The sequence below is a fragment of the Octopus sinensis genome, linkage group LG1 (genome assembly GCF_006345805.1).
Source record: "Octopus sinensis linkage group LG1, ASM634580v1, whole genome shotgun sequence".
NCBI classification, from domain to species: Eukaryota; Metazoa; Mollusca; class Cephalopoda; order Octopoda; family Octopodidae; genus Octopus; species Octopus sinensis.
Genome location: NC_042997.1, coordinates 128,589,263 through 128,610,970, shown reverse-complemented (window position 1 = coordinate 128,610,970; position 21,708 = coordinate 128,589,263). Strand labels below are relative to the sequence as shown.

At 34.3% G+C, this 21,708-nt stretch overlaps 1 protein-coding gene across 2 annotated transcripts in view; it reads right to left on the bottom strand.

The window, feature by feature from the left end:
* The window catches only part of LOC115216733 (low-density lipoprotein receptor-related protein 6-like), a 719,088-nt gene that overhangs the window by 347,632 nt on the left and 349,748 nt on the right, over positions 1-21,708 (bottom strand). For both annotated transcript variants that reach the window (XM_029786291.2, XM_029786282.2), the window contains exon 2: positions 12,219-12,295. In XM_029786291.2, coding sequence (XP_029642151.2) covers positions 12,219-12,295 — 77 coding nt within the window. The remainder of the gene's footprint in view (positions 1-12,218; positions 12,296-21,708) is intronic.

The following is a 21,708-nucleotide window of genomic DNA, read 5'->3' as shown; positions in this document are numbered from 1 at the left end:
GATAAAACTAGAAGATGACCTCTTCACCTACTTCTACAACCCTTTTATTTATGAGCTAGTACATGAGCATCTGTGTGGTTGCTGACCACTAGAAATAGCAGTCAAATCTCCTTCAGCTGACACTCTATCATCTTAGAAAAGGACATGTTGGATCATGTGGTCTTGGGTTCCCTACACACTGTGAAAACATGGGATGGTTATAGCTGGATTACGTTTGATCACAGATTTGTTTGATCAATGGTGATCTGAAGTCAATCATCATAACAACAACACTTTCACTTATACCTCTTTTATTTTAGACTGCAACCATGCCAGGGGTACTGCCTTGAAATATTTTAGTTGCATAATTCGATCCCAGCACTTACTATTATTATTATTTTTTTTGAAACCTGGTACCTATTCTATTGGTCTCTTTTGGTGAACCGTTAAGTTATGGAGACATAAACACGCCAGCACCAGTAGCCAAGTGGTGGTGGGGGACAAACACATGCATGCTCACACACACACACTCCATGGCTTCTTTCAGTTTCTGTCTACCAAATCCATTCACAAGGTTTTGGTTGGGCTGAAGCTACAGTAGAAGACACTTGCTCAAGATGCCATGCAGTGGGACTGAACATGGAATGATGTGGTTGGAAAGCAAACTTCTTATCACACAACCATGCTAAAACTTTTCAAATATATAATATTCTTTACAACCTAGCCTAAAAATAAAATACTGATTTTTAACAGTCACCAGTCCTCAAACATCAAGAGAGAGCAAAACTTCCAATAGATGCTTTATTTTATCAATGACAGAAGGGTGAAAGGCAAAGTTGACCTTGACGGAATTGAAAATCAGATTGCAAACAGACACAAAAAATTACTGCAAAGCATTTTGTCTGTTGCTTTATCGATTCTGCTAATCCATCACCCAGTGATTGAAAATATTGGTTTCAAATTTTGGCACATGGCCAGCAAGTGCTCAGATGGTATTTATTTTACTGACCCCAAAAGGATGAAAAGTAAAGTTGAGCTCAGTAGAATTTGAACTCAAAATGTAAAGATGGACAAAATGCTGCTATGGATTTTGCCAAGCATGCTAATGATTCTACCAGCTTGCCTTTAAGTGAAAATATATATAGATATACACAGGTATAGGTATAGCCATGTGTTTAAAAAGGTTCGCTTTACAACAATTTGATTCTGGGATTGATCCTGCTGTTCTGCTTTTTAAGAAGAGTTTAGTAACTTAACAAATGGACAATGTGTAGGAGTCCTTAGAAAATATGTGAGTGTGTGTGTGCATGCATGTGTGTGATAGGAAGTTTGCTCCCCAACGACATGGTTCCAAGTTTGGGCAAATGATTTCTACTATAGCCTTGTGAGTGAATTTGGTAGACGGAAACCAAAGAAGCCTATCTTATATATGTGTGTGTGTGTTACAATTTCCATGCCTTGACATCTCATGATAGTTTTAAGCAAGTGTCATCATCATACAAGTAGTGTCCTTCATTTTCAGGCTTCTGTAAGATCATGTCTAGTCATGGGGGAAATACTATCTAACTATGAAACAGGTGATGGTTATCAACAGGAAAGGCATCTGGCCATAGAAAATCTACTTCAACAAATTCCATCTGGCCCATGCTAGCACACAAAAGTGGATGTTAAAACGATGATAATGAAGATGACATGTATATGTATGCATGCATGTACAGTATATATGCAAGTAGTGTGAATGTGTGCATGTGCTGTTGTTTAGTAACAACCTCTACTGAACTGTTATTGAACAAACCATACTATTCCTCTCCATTTTTTATATATATATAGTGGGGAGTGATTTAAGGAAGATTTGGATGCCATTTATCATTGGTTTGTCAACTTTTGTTCTTTCACATCAAAACTTAACTTAGTCAATCTACAAACAGAAATCAATAAAATTGTTGGTATGGTCAAATAAGTTCCTGAAAGTAATGCTTCAGCATGGCTGCAATCCAATGAGTAAAACCAGTGAAAAGAATCAAAGAATAAAAGACTCAGTCAAGCAGTGAAATGTTATATTAGTCTCGTTTAGTGAGGCATGAAACAGAAATGAAAAGTATTTTATACCACAATATAAGCTACACTGGAATATCTAATATGATTTAGCACAACTATAGAATGACAAGGTTGTCACTGATTGCCTCTCCATAGTTAAGGTTGTTTGAAGTGTAACAGTATGTTCAGTGTTATACTTTAAAGAAGATTCTCTCTGGAAAGTTATGTTCCAAAATGACAAATTTAGAAAAACATGCTTGTTTCACTTTATAAATCCTATTAGTGTATAAGAAAATAATGAATAACATATTTTCAATGATGCTCAAACATTAATGTAGATCAGTCTGGAACCCCTATCTTGCTTGGCAAATCAGTCTCCAGAAACGTTCAACAAGATAAATACCTGCTATTCGGCATCTACCAAACACTGAATGTCTTACTTCCCAGGGCATGGATACATTAAAGCTCTGATGTCTGGCAATTGACTTGGTAGACACCCACAAGATTATCCAACATCTTTCCAACAACAACCTTGGGCACCTCTTTGAATTCCATGTGTCTAATGCATGTGGACATGCTTACAAAATCAAAAAAACAACACAATACTCATGGCTTTCAGAAATATCCTTTTATGTTCAGAATTGCTGAAGCATGGAATAAACTACCTGCATCAGTTGTTAGCTGTACAGACACTACATCTTTCAAAACTTCCATGTTTCCTGAAATTCGCCAACAGTATACCTGATGCCCTCCACCTCCATTTCTTTTTCCATATTTTTTTAAAGACATTTTCACTGTTCACTTCCTGTGCATATTTTATATACTGTTCATGCAGTTTTTATTTTTTTTCTGATGAGTTGTAGTGCACCTAGCACTGTATACAATATAAGCTCATTATTATATTATTTGAGAATTGCTGATATAGAAGCACCTGGTTGCTCACCTAGTAAGTGTTAGCTTCACATCTTGGAAAAATATGATTGACTGTGACAATACAAGAAGATTTGATTAAGTCAACAATAAGTGATTAATGACTGAGGTTTAATTAGGTCAACAATAAAATGAATTTAACAGCATGAGAAGGTTTATTTATGTCAACTCTAATAATGATTGATAATGATAGTATAAGGTTTAATTGGATCAGCAATAACACTAATTGTAACTACATAAGAAGGGTTAATTAGGTCAACAATATTGTGACAGGATAAGAAAATTTAATTAGGTCAGTAATAGTACTGACTGACTGTGACAGCATAAGAAGGTGTAATTAAGTTAAGTAGTGATTAGTGATTGCGGTATTTTAAGAAGATTTAATAGGTAAGAATAACAGATATTCCAGGAAAGATTGATGTAAATCAGAGAAACCAATTTAGAATTTGTAGCATCAAACCATCATCAATTTAGTGTATACTTTCTACTTTTCCATTCTTGAAACAGATGAGAAAACTTTGGGACAGAGTTTCTATAGTTGGATACCCCTCCTGGAACAAAACCCTGTCTATTTCCAAGTGAGGTGATAATCTCCCAGTCTATCAAACAACAAACAGCCAAGACATAGTTAAGCCAGAAACTCTAAACAAATGACACTGCATGGATGAACCTTACAAAGCTAGTGTGAAGATTTGTAAAAAATCCCATATATGCCTTCTACAGCAGATTACAAGTAAAGACACTGCTTGTATAAACAGTGAGACCTTTGTTTACAACCAATGAATACTCATGAATATCTTGGAAAAAGGGATTCATTTGATAGTCATATATGTCCTATACATAGCAACAGCTGTTCAATGTAACTCCACAAGTCAGAGATCCTGGACACTATATGTTCTGCATGGAGAATGGATGGTTTCATCATTTTGTTTTTCTTGTCTGTAATCTCTGGTATGAAAACCCAATTGAATAAGCTATTAAGTGATCATTATAACTCAAAAACTCCCTGAAAATGTTTGTGTATCCCTGTGCATATGTGTGTGTGTGTGTTGATATACATATGTATCTGAATATGTATGTGTTTGTATTTGCATATGTATGTATCTGTATTCATTCAGTTCTCTGGTTTCTTTCAGTTTCTGTCCATCAAATCCACTCATAAGGCTAAATTTGTCTTACTGTCAATATGTATCCCTAAGAGGGCCAGTCCTGATCCAGCTAAATGCTTTGAAAGCTGCTATAACAATGACCATCACATGTTTTTCCTGAGATAGTGTATCTAAGACAATGTTATGCAAAGCATCCTTCATTTGCTAAAACTGCTAGGAAGGGTATACCTAATTCAAAAGACTCCATTTCTTGATTGAAGGAGAGAGATTGGGAATGTGTGTGTATAACACAGAGAAGGGAATGTGTGAGTAATTAAGAGAGAGGTGGAGATATTAAGCCATTCAGGCAGTGTATTTGCATCAATAATGAACTTTCTACAGATACCTCTTGACTTCCATAGTCAGTGGAGTTAAAGTCTCACTTTAAGAGAGTATTTTCAAGGGAAGTAATATGAAAGAGTAAATCTAACATTAGGTTCCAAACAAAGCAGAGGTAAGGTATTTTGGAAATTATAACAGTAGCAAAGATGTTAAAATCAATAACAGAACTGCTGTTCTGACCCTTGACAACCTTGATTCACTGTATCATTATTACCATAGAGATTGAATTTGCCTTTCATCTTTCAGGAGTTGATAAGTATTGGGCTTAATCTAATTGACTACACCATTCCATAATTCTGACTGACTATGCTACACTCCTAAAATTTATAGCTTTAAGCATAGAAAAGTGAAAAGTAGAATCAGTAGATTACCAGTCAAAATAAATGCCTTGTGGTATTTTGTTATATCTTTTTATTATAAGTTCAAGTCTTACCATTTATTCCCCCATGAAATCAAATAAAATTAATATCAGTTGTCTTGGTGTATATATTCCCCTCTGGATTGGTTGCCAGTCCATCACTAAATTACTCTTTTGCCAACTGAGTGGACTGGGGTAACGAGAAATGAAGTGCTTTGCTCAAGAACACAACACATTGCCTGGTCCAGGAATTGAAACCACAATCTTATGATCATGAGTTCAACCACTAAGACACACACCTCCAACTTATAAAATGTAGTGTATACATATTTAGTGTCTGTAGCTATTCCAGTATCATGGTCCCATGAAAAAATTCAGGAATTTGGTCACTTTATTCTTCAGTAAAATCTTTTGTAGCTGGTGATACAAAAGACAAGATGGATGTCACTATCTTGTCTGTTGTACATTTTATTGAAAAATACTGTTTCTGAATTACTAGATACTAGCAATGTTACTAAAGTATCTATAGATCATCCATCTAGCCATCTGTCCATATGTATGTACATATGTAGTCATTATTTAGTTTATTTCAAAATTTCTAGCCAACAGAGAAAGAATCAGTTTCTAACCTAGAACCAAGGCTCCTTCATTGGAATTTCAACATCAACAACAGGGTATTTTTGTTTGTTTGTTTGTTTGTTTCTATGTAAGTATGTGTGTATGTATGTATTCTCATGCGTATAGTTGCATATCTAGACATGCCATATATATTTAAATGATAATCTCTCATCTAGGTCATCCCATAGGATGCCCCTTTCCAGGGGTTTCAGTTGCACATACTATAGGTGTCACAGGGCACTGCTCCAAAGTTTCCATCTAACTAGGAATATTAGGGTCTCATCAATTGTCCCATATTCAAGATCCTCTGCATGAAATCCTGCTAGTTCAAAGCCAGGAATCTTATCTGTTAGGTCCTGCTGATAACTAAATCCATGCCCTGCTGCTGACACTTTGATTTATTATTATTAAAGTTTTGTCTGTCTCCTACTCTTCGCTCTGTGTGGCCTGGTAAGACCTGCCTGAAGATTTCTCTCTCTCCAGCATAGCTCTCCGGATCAATGGAGCACACAGGCACTTCCATGACAAAGTACTTGTTGAATTAGCCGTTGACTACACAGTAGTTTTTCTGCTTTGATGGGTCTTATTTTTCATCTTGTGGGGTGTCCACCCCTCTGCACCAAGTAAGCTTGATGAGGTTACCAATTTAGTCGTTGATAAGTGACCATGCGACAGGTTGTACAGGGTTACATGTTACCAGTAGTACTCAAGAGTGATCTGACAATAAATGATAAACTTCTGGAAAGTTTTACAGATTTTTACAGTTCCAGTGATGAATTGGATCTGTAGTCTTTGAATTAGCTTTCTCCTTTCTGGTTTTGAGAAGCCTAATTTCTCAAGATTGGTATTTAGCCAGTGTGTTACATATCCCAAGGCCCCAGTAATTACCTGAACTTTTAATCTGGATAGAGTAACTGCAGATTTTTCAATTGTTCAGCATAAGTGCTCTCTTTTTCACTGATCTTCAGCTTTATGTTAACAACTGCTGGGTAGCTATTTTCCACAACTGTGCACAATTTCTCTTCCCTATCCCAAATCATTATATCAGATCTGTTGTGCTTATATTTTATTGAGGTTTTCACTGAGACATTCCACCAGTATTCCTTTTTATTATGAGTGGCTATAGCTTCTACCATATTGTGGGTTCTTATTTCTTTGTCCTCAGGATTATCCTTCCAACGGATTTCATTATCGAGTGTCCTAGATACAACATCATGTCTCATTGGCAGATAAGACCATGAGAACATTTTCGGACAACTGCTGATGATGTGGGTGATATCTTCAATGTGAACTCCACAAAAGCTGCGTCAGTTGTCACATTGTACAGCTTTTCCTGCATCTCTATCCCTTTTGTGCATCAGGTACTTGGTTTATATTTCCTTTTCATGGATTGCAAATGCTTATCCAGCTATCGGTCCATGATAAACTACTTTGATGATCAATGTTCCTATCATTACAGAGATGTATGTATAATCTTACACATCATCTGTAGCACAATTTTATATTCATTTACTATGCTAATATAGGTCACAATACTTCAAATCAGTTCTTATTTGGAGTTACTTTTGTTCTTGAGATTAGAGATGCTTCTCTCATATATTACACACATACACGCATGAACACACACATGCATGCACACATACACACACACGCATGAACACATACACACACACGCATGAACACACACATGCATGCACACATGCACACATGCACACACACACACACACACACACACACACACCAACCATACAAACATACATGCACACTCTCATTTTTATACAATGAATTTCTGTACAGTTTTGACACACATAATATTATGGCCAACTGAAGTCTATGAAATTGAATTTGGAGCTAAGTAGTTTGAAAAGAAAATTCTTAACCACAGACTTTTGCTTAACCTGCATCCACTAATACCCATAAAATTAACAAAGGTTTTGAGGAAAGACAGATGTGAGAACTTCCCATTTCCCTACTTCTATAACTCTTCCCGTGTAAGAAATCAATATAACATCTCAGTGAAAAAGAAAATAAAATATTAATTTCTAACAAAGAAAGGTACAAAGCCCAACATTTAGAGAGAGCAAACACTTAAAATTAGGCCAATTCTAGGTTTATTTAATTATTTAAGTATTCTAGATAACATCTGGCTAACAATGGTGCCATTGGTTGCAGTTTTCTGATAGGCTTAATCACTGGTTCACAAAACTTCTGGTGGTGAAAATGACAAGAAAGATTCTGTAACTCAATATTAAATGGACTTTGTTTGGAGAGAACTGGTATTTTAGTTTTCTTGCCATTGTATACTTCTTTCATTGATGTACTTCAGTGAAAGATAAACACACAGACATGAAGGGCTTCCACATAGTTTCCATGAATCAGATTTCCCTCATAGGTATTAATAAACCCAAGGTCATGATAGAAGACACCACAAAAGTGCTATGTAGGAGGATCAAGCTCAAAATCACATAATTGTTGAGTGAACTTTTTAACCATACATCCATGCATGTACTTATGGTACTTAACTTATTTTACCAACCTCAACATGACTGGAACTCAAAACATAGCGGGTATAACTAAATGTAGCCAGGTATTTTATTTGACTTTCAGCCAATTCTGTCTCACTGTTACCTTGTATCATTACATTATAGATAAGCAGAGTCAATACTGGAATATGTATTTTTATGTTAATGTAAATAGTGGAGATATCAACAAAATAACAACATAAATAATTGCTGATATAGGCATAGTAAATGACCAAAAGTTTATTTCACAACTGTAAATCTCAGGTTCAATCCACTACATGGCATCTTGAGCAAGTACCTTTGACTATAGCCTCAGGTCAATCCAAATCTTGCAAATGACATTAGACAGACAGAGAATGTGTAGTAATTCAAAAGGCAAGCCCCATTATATGTATCATACTAATTCAGCCTGTTAATGATATGACTATGAAATACTCAGCCATGAACACATACATGAGGAAATAGTTGATTCATTGTCTGAATTCTCATTACTGAAACTAATGGGAGGTCTATCAATAATTGCATGAAGCAGCTTCTATGTCAGAAGTAATGTCACATTTCACTAAAACACTAGAGCAGGTCCCTCTGGCACAACGTGACCAATTGAAGAATCGTAACTGAACATTCACCAGCAATTTGTCATGTTCTGACTTGGTGGTCAATTTATGATAAATCAAATAAATACAAAAGTCCTGAAAGCAATTTATAGCAGACTTCTATAAGCAACTACTCAAAGAATAGTTTAAATGCTTATTGTAGAACCTATGTAGTAATAGTGGAACAGCAATTAGAGAACTACAGACCAAACATATAAAAGACAATGGCAATATATACAAAATTGTGCGTGCATGTTAAAACGATCAAAATTGACAAAGTTGAATGTTGTGGATGAAGTTAACTTTGAAAGAATAGTATGAAAGGACTTAGGTTAACAATAAATAATTAGAAAGCCTTAGAAAATTTCTTCAATTAAAAGCAATAATGCTGGGTTCTAATTAGAAGTCAAGAGTCAAGTTGAGTAGAATTTCCATGTGTTCAGATTAATTGGATAGCTCAAAGATAGCATTGGGATCAAAAGAATGTTAAATTCTTAATCTCTTTTAATACTCCATAACAAATGCATAAACAAAGAGATTTGAAAGGGATATAATACCACATTTATTCAGTATTCTCAGACATTTGCAGTAAATTCACATCTTTAGTTGGAAATACATTTTCCCTAATCAAAACTTCATTCCCAAATTCAGTCTTTGAAATGTTCTGCTGTTTTATAATTAATGGAATACAATGGAAAGATTTAGTCCAGAGTTCATGATAGTTTGCATGCTGACACAAGTCTGTCTATATTTAATCTCTGTTCTATCAACAACTTGTTGTCATGCAACACTTGCTCAGTTTAAGATTATGCATTGCACTACACCTTTGCATGTGCTAAAGAGGGAGCCTTAATGTGGTCAATCATTTTGCTAGAAACAATAACTAAATCTTCTTCAACTTACACTCTACCATCTAAAAATGAGAAAACATATATGCAGGTTAATGGAGCCCTGGGTGGATTATACCTTCAACAAATATGACATGATTATAGCTTTAACACCTTTGATCATAGCTGTGCTCAAAAAGAGCTGCCCTGGGGTTAAATAACAACAATTATACAACATTACATATTCCTAGCGATAATACTATTACATAGCCCCATAGTATAGCACTACATTACACAACACTCTTCTACACTATTCTGTCTAACACTATAATTAGACTGCTTCACAACATGACTACACATTCTCCCCAACCCTGACACTACTCTACATAAACATTATTGTAAAATTACACCACACAAGATTGTCTCATAACTACATTGCCTTAGAAAACTACACTGTTCTAACACTGAACATCAACATAGGGGACTTCCCCCACCATAACCACTCTATCATCTTGCATTATGCCTCAGTGAGTCACAGGAGACTGCAAGGAGCCATTCAAAACTCCCTCACATCAAACCCTGCCATCTTAGACAAGAAAGAGTACATTGGATACTCTAGTCCTAGCTATACTATATCTGGAAATAAAATAGGATGACTACAATTGAAATTCCCTTGCTCAGATTAAACAGAGCTGACTTGGGGTTAAGTAACCATAAAAATCTCGTTCCCACCGCAACACCACACTAGACCACTTAGCACTGCTTGACCATCATACTGCCTCACAACTCTACATTAATTTCCAATCACTTCACAACATTATGTTCCTACTACAACACCATACTGTGTCTCCAGTTCCCACCACAACACCATATTGTGCAGTACTATAACACTACACTGTGTCACCTACCCCCCATAACACCATACAGTCTTCACTATCACAAAACTACGTTATGTCCCCCCACCACACCACTGCACTGTGTCTCATCACCACAACACTACACTATTTCTACCATCACAAAACTGCACCATGTCAATCACCATAATATTACATTATGCCCTCACCATCATACACTACATTATATCTCCACCACCACAATAACACACAGTTTCCTCATTACAACACTACAATATGTCTCTATCATATCCCAACAGTTTCCACCATCACAAAACTACATTATGTCCCACTACCGTAACAATCATCATCATAAAAATTACTACAATAAATAAGACACATGGAACATATTTTCCTCTCAAGACTCCTCTACAGAGAATTCTTATTCTATCTATCATAATAAATTGGAAAATCTGTCATAAGATCAATTCTGGACATGTACTCATTAACGATTACTCTTAAAGAGACTCTCCACTGACCTTTCTCTTCTATAACATTTTCGGTCCCTTATAAGAAGACTTCAATAATTTCTTTTGACAGAAAGCTCTGTGTTTGAATATTCCTTTGTATTCTCTTTAAATGTGAAACACAGAATCCACTATTCAAATTTCATAACATCTCTTCAAACATCATTTTGTGCAGTAGAATAGTGCTTTATTGATTTAATTTCAAATGCTTCACACCATTACTTATTTCAATCAATTCTGTATTAATGTCGCCAAATTGCTCTCTTGATCCTTACTGCCAGTTAAATTTATACCTACTCAATTTTCTCACTCCTAAAGTCTAGTCTTCATGCTGTGAAGTAGTCTGGGACTAATTATAAACAAGTATACTATTTAAATATTGATCGAATGTCACGAGAGATGATTGTGGCTTCATTACAAATTCATACTGATTTTATTTCTCATAGAATTTGATTCCAATTGGTTTTGTTTTATATTTCCCTGTTTAGAACTCTTCCGTTTTCACTGAGCCTCAGGATTTTTTCCTTCTAAAATTCTCATTTTTCACTGAACCTCAACATTTTTACCTCATCAAAATTTCAGTTAAAATTGATTTATGTCTGTTTATTTATTTTTTTTTAATAGAATGATTAGTAATCCTCATTTACAATATATCTAAACACATTTAAAGAATATAAAATTTCCTCATTTGTTTCATTTTAATTTTCTCCTGGTTACCAAGAGATTCTTTCCAATAATTAATTTGAAGAAACAATCTTAGTTTTGCCATTAGCCTTGCTTATAACTTCAATGTTTGTCACTGGAGATTTCATCTAAGAAACATTAAATCATTAATTCACACTACCCTTCTCATCACTTCACCCATCCTACTTATAATTTATTATTTGCTGTTTATCAGGTAAAAACTAAGAACTTCTTTAATATTTTTCTTTATTAATGAGGTTGTATTTCGAAGTAAAACAGGAATTGAAGAAGGGAATAATTGGAGAAAATATATTGAATATAAAGGTTGAATTAATGACGGTTTCTTATGGAAATTAAACTCTACTTGTCATGATATCTAAACTATTAACTGTACTGGAAAGCATAGTGATTTAAACAAATTATCATTATATCTGCGTATTAAGGTACCAAAACTTAGAGGTAGGACTATCTTCAAAATGGAGATAGATTAAGACAATTATATTATGTTCAGATAAAAATCGATAAAACAGAATTTTCTGGAACTCCAATTCTTGTATATTACTGGTATGGTTAGTTAACTGAAAGGAACTGAATTCTTTTGAAATACAATAGACCATTCATAAATGTTTAAGCTAGAGAAGATAGCCTTTTATTGAAATAATTACCAGAATCAGTTTCAAGTGACTATTATTGACAATAATATTGTTTAGTTCAAACTTGAACAACTTAACAACCAAAGAAATTCAATAAAAACTTCACAACTTCAAAATATTTCTTTTGTGTATAGGGAAAAAAAGAATAAAATCTAAATTTTTACCTGGGAGAAAATGCTCTCTTTTTTGTGCCCTTTTCTTATTTTCAGAATATTGGTGCCATTGCTGATATAAACAGTAGCTGAAAAGAAAGGAAATTACAGTCTAGTCAATAATATAATTAAATTAATGGAATTAAGTTAGTCTATTTTCAAAGTTCAACACTAGTTGTAAATCACAAATATACAGTAGTTGCTGCTAATTAAATTTCATCTATCAATGCTTATCATATACACAAGAAAGATTAGTAATGAGCACAATTAGCTACTAATAGGTGATAAATGGTTGGTTTTACTCTAATTTTAGAATAGTATTTCTGTATATGTAGCTATTAATAGTAGTAACACCATCAACCTATTACATGGCCATAGTACAAATTAATGGTTATGATTTAATTGAAGTGATGTGATTCTTTTTGATGACAATTCCTGTATTGTTGCCTGCTGTAGTCTCAACTCGACTATTATTACAGGTTAGTTTTAGTGATATATATACATATAATACTATGTTTGAATGTGTCTCATTAGAGTTTAATTATAAAAGTTATAATTATCAATATGAGTGCCTAAGGGTTGATTATGATTTTATTACATATTCTCAGGTAGGAAATGGAGTGAGACAGTGCTGCTTCACTGAGATAACTAGAGATTCATGTGTTCTCTACTGGTAGATGATGTTCAAACTAAATTATATAAAACTAGAATTCTCTTTCCTGACCAAAAATAAATTTGACACAAGGCAAAACGAAGTTAGTGTGTGGAGTATAGGTGACTATACTCCAGTATATCACTGGTATTCATTCATTCTTGAAGATTGAGACAAAAAGTCAACTCCAATGGGATTAATTTTAACACAGAAAAATAAGTGGGTTTAGTTAAATACCAGAAGGTATTTTGTGTATCATACTACTGGTACTCCTTGTAAACTGCTTTGGTATTTTCAGAACATATAAAAATAATAGTTGTCATAGATAAACTGTGCAACAAATGTTAAAAGAATTAACATAAAATTAACAAGGAGGCCCATATGTATGAGAATGTTCAACTGGGAATATTAGGATTATAAGAGGAGACATATTCATTTATATCTATATAGATTTAGTAACAAAGAAATTTCATAGTGGAATCTGTGTTGGACAAACTAAGAAATTTGACTATAATGGAGCATTTAATCAATAAACACAAGTGGATCATTTAAAGTTGGCCATTGCGAGAGAATATCACTGAAAACTAGAGAAAATTATCTTGGCTAGTATTTATTATAGTTGTAGTGTAATTTCTACTGATTTTATTACTGTTTGGTTGAGTTTGCTAACAATAAGCATAGTAGCATCAATAGTAATAAAATTTAGAAGACTACAATTCTGGTTGTTTGAAATATTGTTGGTAGAGTTAGCTTTGCAGTATGGCTTTTGAAACAGGAAAGAATCAATAGAATATATATTGTTAGAAAGCTAACCAAGATTTTTTTCCATTTTATAGAAAACTATAAAATAAATGGATAATAAAATATTTGAATTTAAATAAAAAATTAATTAATGGATTGCTAAATATGACAAAATGAATAAAAGAAAAAAAATGGAGGAAAAGGAAATACATATATATAGAGAGAGGAAAAGATCAAGGAATTGTCTGTCAATGATATTTTGACTGAAAAATTGATTTTCTATGGCCTATGTCTATCTGCTGAGAAAATGATATTACAATAGAAATTTATTTAACACCTAGGGTTTCAAGTGAAGTAAGTTCTGATAATAATTTTCAATTTATTTTAGACTAAAACACAATAGATGGTACATGAATAGAAGCTATCTAAGTCAGAAAAATAATAGTTTTGATTGTATTTTCATTATCCTTGCCATACACTCACACAAGTGTGTGTGTGTATAAGTATATATATATGTACTTTTAGGTATATATATATATATATATATATTATATATATATATATATATATGTACTTTTAGGTATATATATATATAATATATATATATATGTATGTATGTATGTATGTATGTATGTATGTATGTATGTATGTATGTATGTATATACATATCTATATGTACATACATACACACACACATATATGGAGACATACACACATATCTATATCTATATATGCGCATACATGTGTGTGTATATATGCGTGCATGCATGTGTGTGTACTGTCAGTTAGTTATGCAAGTAGCAATATATTGCTTGATGATATAAAAAATATGAGTGTATGTAGATGTACACATTATACATACATATATCTTCATAGATAATCTACATATAACTTTACGGACAGACAGTTGTTCTTTAGTCTTGGCTTATCTACATAAAAACTCTGATAAGAAAATGTGAATATATATATATATATATATATATATATATATATATATATACATATATTACTGTATATCTGTATTTATCAGTGTGTATGTGTGTGTGTATCCATACATACATATATATATTGCATGGGTGCATAGAAATACCCAAGGCTCTACTAAAATCATTGGGTGAAGAGAAAATCCCAAATCAAATCCTATCTGATGTGGTATCCTACTGGGAATATTTAGAAGAAGGCCCTCTGACATATATAATTTTTGCTCGAAATAATTTCTGGCCTTCTGGTCATCTTGTTTTTGCTTGTCACTGGATATTAATCAATGTGAAATTAGAAAGTGATGTATGTCAGACAGGTGTATTTCACTGAAAGCCACTAACATATAGATGTCTCATAAGGAATGGCTATAGCCTCACAAGATAAAGCAACACACACACACACACACACACACACACCACACACACACACACACCACACACACACACACACACACGTATGTATATCAAACAGATTTCACATCAAACTCTCCACTAAATGCATGGTGAACAAGAATGACCATGGTTGAGATTAAGATAAACCTTTGTGTTGTTCTGAAGATCTAAGAGATACAATGTGGAGAGAATGTATATAAATAGAGTATATAAGAGAACACTCACCACACTTCTCTTGTATGAGCTATTTATACACACATGTCTGTCTGTCTATCTATATAATATACATACATATATATATATATATATATATATATTATATATATATATATATATATATATACCGTCCAACCCGTGCTAGCGCGGAAAACGGACGTTAAATGATGATGATGATGATGATGATATATATATATATATATAGTCAATAATAATAAGGGTAAAATTAGTTAATTAGTAATTAATAATTTTACCAAGCAGTGTCCAGTATGTAAAAAGACTATTTACGGTATATTTAACATTACTTTATATAATTAGGGTTCAGCAAAAAAATTTACTTTACCACACACCGAACTTTTAGAAATAGCAGCCAAAGAATTTAGCTATTTCCTCTACTATAAGCTAGGAAACTCTTCTTATAGTAGAGGAAATAGCTAAATTCTTTGGCTGCTATTTCTAAAAGTTTGGTGTGTGGTAAAGTAAATTTTTTTGCTGAACCCTAATTATATAAAGTAATGTTTTATATATATATATATATATATATATATATATATAATATATATATATATATACTAGCAGCTAAGCCAGTTTCACCTGGTCAGTTTGGATGATGTGGCTGTAAAACCTACTCTGTGTAAGCAAGGTTACATCACTAGTGCTGGTGCCACAACCCCCACCACCAAAAAGAGAAAAACTGGTACACAGTGTTAAGTGGATGTCATTAGTAAAGGTATCCAGCTGTAAAAAGCATGCCAATGCAGTCCTCCTGTTAAACGCTACCAAACATTCAACTCATACCAATGAAAGATGGACATTAAAAGATGATGGTGATGGTGGTGGTTGTGTGCATATGTGCATGTGTGTAAGGTGATTGAGAACTCCCTTTGCCAGTGATTTAAAATGGGCTCATGAGTGTAGATAGTTGAGGCTGGTTAAGCTTCATAATGTAAAGCACATCTTCCTTTCAATCTATCTTTCCTTCAAACCTCCCACCTCCTCACTGCACTCATGAAACCCATTGTTACTAGTCCCTTGAGCCTCACCACTGAGTAGCATAGAAGAAAATGCATAAAATTCAAGGTTGGTGAATAGAATACTCCAGAATCTATGCACCTTCAATGTTAAGACTGTACCTTTTAACTATGCAGTATGGAAGAAGCTACTTCACAGCATTGAATCTGTTTTGGATTTTGGAGGATGTGAGGTAAAAGACAAAAGATCATGTCTTTGTAAATGCTGGCAACTAGGAAACAAGTGGCTGTTCAAGAATGGCTTGAAATTGATGAACATTATCCTGGTTATTAAGTTCTTGTTGATAGAAAAAATATGGATGAGGCTCTATATAATCAGGCAGGGGAAAAAGCAGACACTGAGGATGAGACAGTCATACCAAAATGGCCAACATAGTCTGAAATAAGAAATCTTATGGGCATCATCATCAACTATAAAAGCTGAGATTGTCCCTTATTATGAACATTTTTGAAAGTACAGAATAATTAAAAAATAACATCATTGTAGGAAATAATTAAAGCTGGACTCTTTCTTTAAACTAACTTCTTTAACACCCACTTCTATTTTCATCTCTAACAGCCTGCATAATACAACCATATACAGGCATTTGCACATATTTCAGAAGACTTTGCAACTGAAGATTTCTCCCTTCACTTCCTCATTCAGACACTGTACAAAGACTACTGTACTGCCACTATAATAACAGCAAAATACACTTCAGCTACAATGTCAAAAAGCTAAGTATAAAAAAATCACATATTCTTTACTATAATTTCATAATTTTATATTGAACAGTAGTGTATATTGTATTAAAGCTTTCTTTTTTTTTTTTACATTGAAAGCAATAAAAAAAATAGTCCTTAGGTTAATTTCGATTTAATGGACACACCTCCCTATTTCTTCATAAAATCAATGTTTCAATGTATATAAATAATATATATATATATATATATACATATATATATATATATATATATATAAAGGTCTATATATGTATGCATATGTGTGGTATGTGTGCATAAATGCATACATACATGCATCATACACTCACAAACACACACTGTTTTCATGTCAAGTTGAAGGATTATTCAATTTTTGCGAAAGTACATATTAACTTGTTCTAGAAAGAGGTTGACAATGACTTCGAAGCTTTGGTTTGCTTGCTTGCTTGCATGCACCAGACAGACTATTGAAGGCAAGCAAGTAGAAACATTAAAGTAACTGTCAACTTTTCTCTTGTAAAAGGTTATAAATATATACATGCAGGCATGGCTGTGTGACTGAGAAGCTTGCTTTCCAACCATATGATTTTGGGTTCAATCCTATTGCATGACACCTTGGGTAGGAGTCTTCTATTGGAGCCCTGAAGCCAACCAAAGCATTGAAAATAGATTTCTAAACAGAAACTGAAAGAAGTCCCTCATGTAAGTGAGCTTGTATCTTCTTTACATTTGCTGGGGAGTAAACAATGGTCTAATGGTGCCATTTGCTTGCATTTCACCATAAAATCATGTCTGGGCTGTTTGTGGTTTGATTAAAGTGACTAGGAGGTTATTACTTTACATGGAAATAAGTGAGATAGATACATGGAAATAAGGTGAGAAGAAGGTCGGTCATCCAGCTGTAAAAAAGCACTACCTTAATGTACTCTTGTTTAACCTATGCAGGTATGGAAAAATAGATATTAAAACCATGATGATGAATGCGTGTGTACTAATATATATTTAGGTGTACGTAAATATATTCATACACATATACTGTACTGTGTGATCACAGGATAAATTTGACAATTTTTAAGTCTCCTTTCATCAGGAACAGCTTGAGGTATTGGTGAGCAGTCAACAGCATTTGAGAACATAAAAATTGAAGTTGTAGTAGAGAAAAAGTTAGCTGACAAGGTGGACTGGAAGCCAGCTGAATATTGATAAACAGTTACCTGTATCATGACCATTTGCACTGGGTGTCAAAATGAGAACATCATGACTACTGCTCAATGCTCTGTGAACAAAATAAAGATGTGACAAGAACAGCTGCAATGGAGGTTACAAAGCTATGGCCAGCAGGAAGAGGCACAGCAGGTATTCTGACTGCATCCACACATTGGCAACTGATGAACAAAACCCTAGGCTCAATTCAGACAGTTATGTGAAGCCGGAGACTGTGGACAGTCTCTGGCTAGAGAGGGTTGTGACTTGAAGGCCATAGCAGCAAGGTTTAGTTCCTAACTATACTTCTGGAAAGTGTCAGAAGTATTGTCAGAGAATTTCTATGACTTCACCAGCCCCAATTTTTGGCCTCCTAATTCTCCCAATTGTAATTCTATAGATTATTATGCATGGGAAGCTGTAGAGAAAGACGGCAACAGCAAGGTTAAGCTGATGGCCAAGATCAGGGACATGTTCTAAGATCTTCCCAGAGACACAGTGAGGAACACATACGATAGGTTCTAGAGCCTTCTTGAAACTGTAGTGGAAGCTAAAGGTGGATACTTTGAGTAGACTGATATCTCCCAGCAATAATCTAGTTAATATTTTTTTTATTTTTTAAACTACTTTTATTTTAAAAAGAGGTGTTGTTTCCATTTCCTTTTATGTAAGCTTTCAAATTTAGCCTGAATGTCCTGTAATATTCTCATTGAATTTGGCTCAATGAATGTGAACTCCATTAAAATTTAGTACCCAATATATGATACATGTTTTTACAGAAGTTTGGAAATGAATGACACTATTTGCATGATGGTGATACTTGTGTATAAACATCAAGCAATGAAAAGACCAGCATGACACAAACTCACACAAACACATATATACATGCATACACAGACACAGACACAGACACACACACACCACATATGATGGTCTTTCAGTTTTCACCAACCAAATTCATTCACAAAATTTTGATTAGCTTGGGGCTATTGGAGGAGACACATGCCCAAGGGTCTGAGTGGTGAGGCTGAACACAAGTGATCAGTATAAAGGCAGGGGTGAGTGAAACATGAGTAGTTCAAAAAAGAGGGAGTAAAAATCAGTAACCTGAGAGTACATCAGAGAGTAGATGATATGCACAGTGCAAGAGCAGCTTGTGAAGTGAAGGAGATGTTTAATGTGAGAAATGGAAGTAGAAGTACATAAGGGTGACTATAATGACTGGGATGATGTGGTGGGGGTATTGATGGCAGCTATGTGAGGGTGTTGATATTGATAGCATACACAAAGATGAGGTATTGCAGACCTAAGATGTAGTCAGAGCCACAGGAGAGATAACTGAAGGCATATGTGTATATACGCACGTGTGTGTGTGTGTGTGTGTGTATTTACACACACATATATCTATTCTAAATTGAACCTGTACTAAGTTCTCTCTATCTTAGCAACAGTAATAGTAACAAGTACAACTTATCCATTGTTTTTATTATAATAATGTAATTAGGTATTTCATCAGAAACAGTATATGCCACAATTAAAATAGAATACTCACTGCAACAGGTAGTGAGTAAATTATTTAATAAGTAACTCTTACAGGACCAATACTGTTGCATTTCGAGGGGATTTATCAGCAAGTTTCAGATTAAGTACCCAAGAATCCAGGTAAATTTTCAATGAAAAATGTTTTTCATTTTCACTGTATCAAAAGTTTTATTAGTAGAAAGTCTTATTTTTGTGTATGTCTACAATCACTGTCAATGCCTGTATTACTCTTTCACTTACTTTCTTATTTCTTTATTGGCCACAAGGGGCTAAACATAGAGGGGACAAACAAAGACAGACAAACGGATTAAGTCAATTACATTGACCCCAGTGTGCAACTGGTACTTAATTTATCGACCCCAAAAGGATGAAAGGCAAAGTCGACCTTGGCGGAATTTGAACTCAGAACGTAACGGCAGACGAAATGCAGCTACACATTTCGCCTGGCGTGCTAATGTTTCTGCCACTTCGCTGCCCTTTCACTTACTTTCTACCTAACACATTCACTCTCCTTGAATCTGTTTTGGTACTTCATCTACACTGTCTTTCTCTATATTAGTTCATTGTATCTTATGATAATTATGTTTGTTAGTGAGTATGCAATTCAGGTACATACTTGTCAGGCCAAGGGAAATTGTAGCTGTGGCTGTGCCTGTGTCATGTAAATGGCACCAGTGCATCGTAGTCATGGTCGTTGCAGATGCTACATAAATGGCACCCATGAATCGTAGTTGATCATTATCAGTGCCATGTAAATGACACCTCTGCATCATAGTTGTGGTCATTGATGGTGCCATGAAGGTTGGCACCTGGGAATTGTGGTCATTGGCAGTGCCATGTAAATGGCACAGCATCCATGAATTGAGTCACTGCTGGTGCCATGTAAATGGTACCCATGCATTGTAGTTGTGATCATTCACAGCACCTGTGAGTCGAAGTTGCTGCCAGTGTCATGTGAATGGCATTTGTGCATCATAGTTCTGGTTGTTGTCGGTGCCATGTAAATAACATTCACCCATGAATCGTAGTCGAAGTTGTTGCCAGTGTCATGTAAATGGCACCTGTGTCAGTGGCATGTAAAAGCATCTATTACACTTCTGGAGTGGTTGGCATTAGGAAGGGCATCCAGCTGTAGAAATCATATCAAATCAAACTGGAACCTGGTGTAGTTTTCCAGCTCATCAGCTCCAGTCAAACTGTCTAACCCATGCCAGCATGGAGAGCAGATGTTAAATGATGATGATGATGATAATGTAACAACATGCATATATGTGTGTTAGAGGACAATTGGCTCCATATCCACAATTAAAAACAAGTCAATCTTAGCACTCATGATTACTGACAAAGAATAAGTAGAATGAGGGTGTATGTGTGTGTCAAAAAGAGAGATAAACAGAAAAAGAGAGCAGGGAGCAATAAGCAAAGACAATCAATAAATACACACATAGACTCATAGACAAATACATACGCCCATTTTCATATGCTCTGTCATCACACCAGAGACATCAATTCCCAATTTATACCAGTACTAGACTGCATCATTTGGTGTTGCTAAGACATTGTTAATTATCACAGACAGTGCTTTTCAATACCAGTACTTTTAAAACAATCTTTGTATTACTTTTCATTATGGCTTTTATTATTTTTGTTACTTTATTTTAATTTGTTTTGATTAATTTAGTTTTTTTTTTTGCTTTTATCGTTCATGATGTCATGGACCCAGGCTCATATTTCATACAAAATAAAAACAGTGTTTGAATTTATATATCATTTTTATATCTTCCTATTATATTTCATATATAAGTTTAAGAATTCGTTATAGTGATTCTGTATGAAAAGATGAAAAACACTGAAGCAACTAACAACTTCACACACATATATACTCATATTATGTATAATATGTCATATGTCAATCACTTAAAATGGATGGAATCTGCAGAACTGGGAGACCTAGGAAGATGTAGGATGAAGTAATGAGAAATGAGTTCAAGATGTTGAGCCTCACAGTGGAGATGACAATAGACCAGTATATATAGCAATAT